Source organism: Enhydra lutris, unplaced genomic scaffold (genome assembly GCF_002288905.1).
Source record: "Enhydra lutris kenyoni isolate GAN:26980312 unplaced genomic scaffold, ASM228890v2 scaffoldscaffold38, whole genome shotgun sequence".
Taxonomy (NCBI): domain Eukaryota; kingdom Metazoa; phylum Chordata; class Mammalia; order Carnivora; family Mustelidae; genus Enhydra; species Enhydra lutris.
Genome location: NW_019154122.1, coordinates 19840348 through 19847655, shown reverse-complemented (window position 1 = coordinate 19847655; position 7308 = coordinate 19840348). Strand labels below are relative to the sequence as shown.

The window sequence follows — 7308 nt, the reverse complement described above, 5'->3', positions numbered from 1 at the left end:
GTGAGGTGGCCCCGCTGAGCAGGAGGGGAAGCCCTGACCCGCTCTCCGCAGCGCTGGGCGGGGATTTGGGCTCCAGGCTGGGAAGCTGCAGGCTTGGAGAAGCTTCCCTGCCTTGGTGCACCGCTCCTGAGGAGGCGGTAAGAGAGCAGCTGAACAGGAGAGGGCCCTGAAGCCCCTACCAGGGCATTTCAAGGTTGGGAGCCCAGATGAATTAGGTGCTGCTCCCCAGCAAGGAGCTTGTGAAAGGTGGTTTGGCCCCCGTGGGACAGGAACCGAGCAGATGAGGGGCAGCTGGAGCTGGAGCAAAGCATCACTTAGGAAGGGAGGAGACTGTCTAGTGTGGGTGGCAGAGGTGGGGAGGAAAGGCGGGAAACCCCCCAAGGCCGAAAGAGTAAGAGGTGGTCCACTGGTCATCACATTGGAACGGCCACCCATCCTCCCAGCTCCATCCTTCAGGGGTCTCCTCCTCTAGCTCAGACTACCCCCACCTCCCCGGGAAGGGAGCGCAGCCCCTCCCCTCCCCGCCCCCTCCCGTGAAGGAGGCGATGCGGGGGGGCGGGGGGCGGGGGAGCCTGCGGGCTCTGGGACTCAGGGGCTGTGGGACTGATGCGTTTATCACGGTTAAGCGCCGCTGAGCGCAGGCGGCTGGCCAGGCTGGGGCTCGCCGGGTCCCGGCCGCCCCGCGCCATCGCCCTGCGAGCCCGGGACGCCCGCGTGGATCCCCTGGTTCTCAAGTTTGGCGCGCCCTCGAACACTGTCGACTCCATCCCAACTTCTACGCGGAGGAGACGTATGGACACTGCGCCTTTAAGGGAGCCCGGGACGGGGCTCTGGGTGGGCGGGGCCCTAGGGGCGGGGCCTTCTCGAAGTGGCCCGAGGGCGCGGCCGCCTGGACCGGCCCGGCGCCCACCGCGGAGCAGACGTGACCTAGTGCAGGTGAGCCAGGGCCGCTAGGTGGCTGGACTCCGCGACCCCTGGAGATGGGCTTCGGGCCCGACGGGCACCGACGGGTAGCGCCGAGACCTGCCCCCGGGCCTGACCTCCTGGCACAGAGCTCTCTCCACCGCCAGGGCAGGAGGCCAGGGTCCCAGGCCCACGAGGGCGGGCCTCACCCAAGCAGTTGAAAGGGACCCTTTCTAATGGGGGTGGGGGATGGCCTGGGTGAAGGTCAGATGTACCCTGATCCCAGGGAACAGAATTAGCCCTGCAGGTGGTGGGTGGCAGTGGTTGGAGCCTAGCATGGGCAGCCGGTGTCAAGAGAAGGTCAGACCCTCCCACTCTCCCTCCCCTGGACTCTTTGCCCTGCTCCAGGCTCCCTTCTGGCCACTGGATTTGGGTTCTGCCAGGTGCAGGTAACCCTTGCTTCCCTAGGACTCCTCAGGGCAGGAGCTCTGAGGGGTCCTGCAGGGTCTAGTCTCCTCTGCTCTAGTCTTGGTCCCCTGACCGTACCTAATGACAAAGACCAGCCCTCTCTAGATGGTCTCATCTTTCCTCCAGACCCTCTTAAGAGCCAGGTTTAGGGGACAAGCTCCCTGGTGGGGACCTGAGAGCCCAGGCAGCTGCAGATCAAGCCAGCTTCCTGCCTCCATGCAGAGGGAAAGTGGGAAGTGTGACAGGAACTGGGCCCTGAGCCAGGGCCTGGGAACTGGGCCTTCGTGCCCTTTCTGCTGGATCCCTGCTCTGTGGTATGTGTGCACATGCGTGTGAGCTCAGACTCAACCATGCATGTGGGTGTCTGTGGGGGCTCATATACAGGTGTGGGACACATCACTGGGGGCTTGGTGAGGCAGGAGGTCACAGGAGGGGTCATGCTATGACCCTGAGCGACTTCCTAGATAGGCGAGGGGCTGGACAAGGTCTGATTTTCAGGGTCCCCAGGGTGTCTCTGGACCTAAGGGGCAAGTTCCTTAGCCCCAGGCAGAGACCCCTGCCTCCCCCCATATCCCACCAGCAGCACCTCGGTGATGAGGGTCCCAGGATCCCTAGGAAGAATGTCGTGAGGAAGCAACTAGGCACAGTGGCCTCCGTCAAGGTCATGGGCCTTCTTAGCTCAGAAATAGTGGAAATCAGTTGGATCTCAGGAACTTGTCTGTGATAATAGCCCAAATTCAGGGAGGAGTAGGTTTTGAGGTCTGGTTGGAATGACCCTCAGACTCCCTTAAGCCTCACTCTTAATTTTCCCCCAGGCAAGTTCTGGTGCTCAGAGAAGGCCCTTTCATGTGCATGTGACCGTGCTCCAGCCTGGGAAAGCCCCAAGTGGGGCTCTGACCGCTCTTGCCAACCCCTCTCTGCCCCACCCTGTGCTGACCATCTGGACTGTCACTCCTCTGGCCCACATCCCTCTGAGGTCTGGACAGTGAGGTCTGTCCCCCGTGTCCACCCCCACCTCATGTCCCCTTCCTGTGGCCCTGTGGTTGGTGGGTCAATGGGCATGTCCATCGGCACGGCTCACCCAGGGACCTCCAGCACTGTGGGGCAGGGCCAGATGCAGACGCCTGATACTGATGCCTGGGAGGGGGCTGGGCCCCATGGTGGGGTGGTGGGCATGCAGAGCCCCCTTGGGCTCACCCGCCATTCCAAGGGTCGGAGAGGAAGGTATATCTCTGCTTAATTTGGTTCTGTATAGACAGGGTGGAGCTTGGTTTGGTTTCCTCTTGTACCAGAAGGGTCAGGGCCTGCGGCCTGGGGGCAGGGAGATGGAGAAGGACACTGTCTGTGCTCCGGGGTCCTCAGGCCTGGAACCCTTCCCCACTGGACTGCGGATTCCCCATCACAACAGTGTCTGCCCTGCAGGAGTGTCCAGCCCCAGTATCACCGGTGTAGGTGGTGACAGGCCATTCCTGTGTCTCCCAGGGTCCCAGGGTTGGGGCAAGGCCACACAGGGAGCTAGGCCAGCCAGTGGCCAGTACAGGTTCAGGCTGGTTTGGTTAGGTAGCCTGGGCTGTTCCTGGGCTCCTGAACACGGCCCGGGTTTAGTTGGGCCTTGAAGGGCCCAGGCCTCGAGTCCTGCCGGGAACCCAGTATGCCCCGTTCACCCTACCTGCCTTCCTTCCCTGGCACTGCAAGACCAGGTCGCCAAAGCTGAGCTGAGTCTCGGACCCAGCACAGAGCCGGGAGCTCTCTGGCACAGAGGTGACCCTGGGCCCTGGCACAGAGGGGGTCAGGGATCGGAGATGAGGACCTGTAGCCTCCCTACCTCCTGCCACCCCCTTGGCCAGGGGCAGCAAGCCTCACTGGTCTGCCGCGCACTCAGCAGCACGTCAGGCCTGGCTGGGGGATGTGAGGCCCTGCGTCAGCCCGGGATTCAGGAGGGCGGTGGTGCGAGTGGCGGCAGCCTCACGGGGCCCCACCCTGGAGATTTCCACCTGATAGACCCAGTGGCAGTTTGTGGGGAGGAGAGGGGGGCAGGAAGTATGACTGAGAGTCCCTGAAAGGACAGCCAGGTGCCTTCACCCTTCTCTGCGGCTCTGGTTCTGGGCCTCCACCCTCTACCGCTGCCCAGTGCTCTGGGCATTGCCCATCTCGAGCGGGAATCTGCGGCTACTGGGGCTGGGCGGGGGAGGGCCCCTGGGTGGAGGACGTGCCGCAGCAGAGTAGGGGCCTGTGGTGGAGGGGTTGGAAGGGTTCTGGGTTCCACTCCCCCCGCCCCACAAGGTCTTGTCATTGGTCCAAGGACAGCGTGAAGCCATGGCCCTTTTCCTGGTGGCCCCGCCTACTCTCCTGTGGCTGGCTCTGGAGATCACCCTGCGGCATCCCCTGCTCTAGGAGGCCTTCCCGGGCAGGCTTACCCACTGGGCTGTTTGACCAAAAGTTGCCCCCGGGTCTGGCTCCCCAACTAGCCAGCGCGGGAGAGAGCTCGGGCACTAGGCTCAGAACATGCCTAGGAAGGTCCTGGAGGGCGGTCACCCGGTTCCCCGGGAGGAAAGTGTGTGCAGGCATGTTGCTCAGGCTGGGTAGCCCTGGGTCAGGCTGTCTGAGCTTCCAGACCGCTCTGAACTAACCCATGGACCCTGGGGAGCCATCAAGGTCAGAGCTGAGCCTGGCTTCAGTGAAGACACAGGGCGACAAGCACAGAAGCGTGTACGTGTCTCTGGGCTGTTCGTTCACAAGGTGGGGGCCGCGGTGGGCTTCAGGGAAACGCGGGCAGGGTGAGCCGTGCCCAGCAAAAGGGCTGGGTTCTGGGTGCATTTGGAAGGGAGGCCACGAGGCTGCTGGAAAGGAGGGCGCCGAGGGGACTGCAAGCTCCTGACCGCAGCCACGTGTGAGCAGTGGGGACCGGGGGGAAGGGCAGGGCTTTCCGAGCACGGCCAGGAGTTTTGCACTTTGCGAATGTTATGATAGAAATGTTGTTACCTCCCCTAATGGAGGGGCCAAGAAGAGAAGCATCTGTGAGTGTGAAGCTCAGATCCCAGGTGAGGCTAGAGGCCTAGGAGGCCTGTGGACGTGTAGTAGACACACGCCAGCACAGGTGAGCAGCTCTGGCGCCGAGAGGTCAAAAACAGGAGGCCCCGGCAGAGGACCCTGGCCAGGTGAAGCAGGGCGCCAGGTGAGCGTGGAATTCTGGGGAACAGCGGAGTGGGGGCATGGCCCTGGGTCAGTCAGATGCTGCTGAGGACCGAGGCCTGGCCACAAGCCCCGAAGACAGGTGAGCACCCTGAGACTAGAGGTCTCTGTGGGGCCGGAGGGCGGAGAGAAACAGACCTGTGGGGATTCGGGCAAGGATACACAGTGCAGGCCGGCGCAGGCCAGAACTTTCCGTGGTGATGGGAATGTTTCCTCTCTGTCCCGTCAGCAGGCTGCCAGCCACAGGTGGCTCTGGCAGGAGAGTATGGCAGTGTGACCCAGGAACTAGGCTCTGATTTTGTAGAATTTTAATTCATTTACATTCCCATGTCACGCATGCTCTGGGCTGCTGTGTTGGACACACGGGTATAGCCTGTGGGCACGGATGCCTCCTCGGGGGACAAAGGACAGGCACCGAAGGCCTGGGGCACAGAGAGGGCTGAAGGAGGAGAAGGACCTGGAGAGCGTCCTGGCTGGCGCTAGACATGGATCTGATTTCCACTCTAGAAAGTTCTCTGTGGGGCAGGATCACCCTTGCTCCTGTCTCTTGGGTCCAATTTAAACCTGGGCCAGAAATTCCTACCCTAATAGGGGAACGAAAGCTGCTGGGGTCCAGAAGGAGGTAGTGAGGATCTTGGACTCGGGCTCAGGCACAGCCCTGAGAGTGGGCCGTCCAGGCCAGTCCCTCTGGGATCCTGGGGCTGTCCCCCACTTCACGGGGGAGGCTGTGACGGAGGACCAGCCCAGGCAGGCAGGGCTGGGGGCAGACGCAGGGCTGCCGTCCCTCTTAGCAGCCTGCCTCTTCGGTCCTTCAGCCACAGGACTCAGCCTGTGTGCAGCTCCCGGCCGTCCTCTCATGGGTGCCCCATCCATCCACCTGTGCACCCCCCAGCCATTTACTTAGTCATTCACCACCACCACTACTACTACTGCTACTACTATTACTACTTCTTCTAAAGATTTTATTTATTTATGTGACAGAGGGAGACACAGCAAGAGGGAACACAAGCAGGGGGAGAGGGAGAAGGGAGAAGCTGGCTTCCCACTGAGCAGGGAGCCCAATGTGGGGCTCGATCCCGCAGGACCCTGGAATCGTAACCCGAGCCAAAGTCAGACATTTAATGATTGAGCCACCCAGGCGCCCCACTTCTTCTTTTTAAGATTTTATCTGTTTCCGAGAGCATGAGCACAAGTTGGGGGATGGGCAGCGGGAGGGAGAGAATCCCAAGCTGACTCTGCGCTGAGCACACAGCCCAACATGGGGCTCGATCTCACAAACCTGAGATCATGACCTGAGCCGAAGCCCAGAGTCGGAGGCTTAATCAGCTGAGCCGCCCAGGTGCCCCCCTTGTTCATTCACGGCTTAATTCAAGTATATTCGTTAATACCCAGGCACTGCTTTTGTCCCTGGGACACTGGACCACTCGGAACAGTTTCTGCCCTTCGGAGCTGAAACCCTCTGGTGGGCGATGGACAGTAAGCCGGTGACACGTCCTACACGCCAAGGAGGCGACAGATACTGTGAAGACAAATAAAGCCGGAGAAGGGATGAAGGAGGAGGGAGGGTCTCCCAGCCGTGGGAGTGTGCGTCAGGGGCGGAAAGCAGCTCCCACAGGGTGGACCCGGGGCGGGGAGACTGGTCGGGGCGGATGGCAGACTGAGCCTGCGGACGGCGCTCTTGTTCTGGGGGCTAAGTGACGAACGCCGGGGTTGGGGGCGTCCCTGGGCTTGCAGCACGTGCCCCGTGAGGGCAGGCGGTGGCCACCACCACACCAGGAGGGGTGGAACTGACAGGGTCTGCTGCCAGGGCCCTGAGGGCAGGAAGGAGGCCCTGGGTGACACAGGGGCGCCCCGAGTACCTTTGGCCAAGCTGTGATGCCCTGGCAGGGCCAGAGGCACCAGGCACAGACTTCGAGGCGAGGTTCCTAATGGTGGCTATGTGGGGGTGCTGGGTGGCATCTGTCCCACTCACCCCCACCCCCTCACCAGCCGCAGGGATGTTTCTGCTCATCTTTGTCCCTGGGACCCCGTGGCCCCACTCCTTGCCCACAGCCCTCAGAGCCAGCCGGTGGCCATTGCCCATGGCAGGCTATAAGCACTGGCCCATGACAGGCCCCAAGGGGCAGGGTGCGTGTGGGCCAGGACTTTGGGAGCCCAGAGGGCACTCAGTTGTCACCCCAGCTCTGCAGCGTGGCCACTTGTGGTGCTCGTTCCACATGGTTTCACCCTAACATCAGTGCAGTTGAGGCAGAGAAGCTGCTCCTGTCCGGGGGCCAGCACGGGAGCTTCCTGGTGAGACCCAGCAAGAGCTGCCCCGGGGCTTCACACCGTCGCCGGATGGTGGGTGACGGTGCTGGGAGCGGTAGCCACGTGTGTTCGGGTCTGAGGCTCCGCCCTCAGTGGGGGACAGAGGATCAGTCTTCCCCGTCCTCCCAGAAGGATGCTGGGCATTTCCCTGGAAGTGAGGGCATCCGCTCAGGACGAGACACCCAAGAATCTGTGTTTTGTGTGGGGTGGGGAGCCAACAGCTCGGCAAGGGTGGGTGGAAATCTGGCCTTCCAGACCAGGTGGCTTCCGGACGGGAGGGGATCACTTAGAAGGGCTTGGGAAGGGTTCAGAGAGGTAAGGAGTGAGCAGGACCTCCCTCCCACCCTCTGAGGGGTCTGCTGTTGTGGACGGGGGGGGGGGGGGGGGGCCCCCTGGGCGTCCTCTCGCACCCCCCCCCCGGGGGGGGGCCCCCCCCCG

The 7308-nt window shown here is 62.4% G+C and overlaps 1 protein-coding gene across 1 annotated transcript in view; it reads left to right on the top strand.

Moving 5' to 3' along the window:
• The first annotated feature begins 606 nt into the window (after positions 1-606).
• The window catches only part of LOC111154862 (tyrosine-protein phosphatase non-receptor type 11-like), a 12766-nt gene continuing 6064 nt past the window's right edge, over positions 607-7308 (top strand). Inside the window, 4 exon segments of the mRNA XM_022514797.1 lie at positions 607-790; positions 1312-1352; positions 6676-6892; positions 7058-7064. Of these exon segments, the coding sequence (XP_022370505.1) occupies positions 607-790; positions 1312-1352; positions 6676-6892; positions 7058-7064 (449 nt within the window).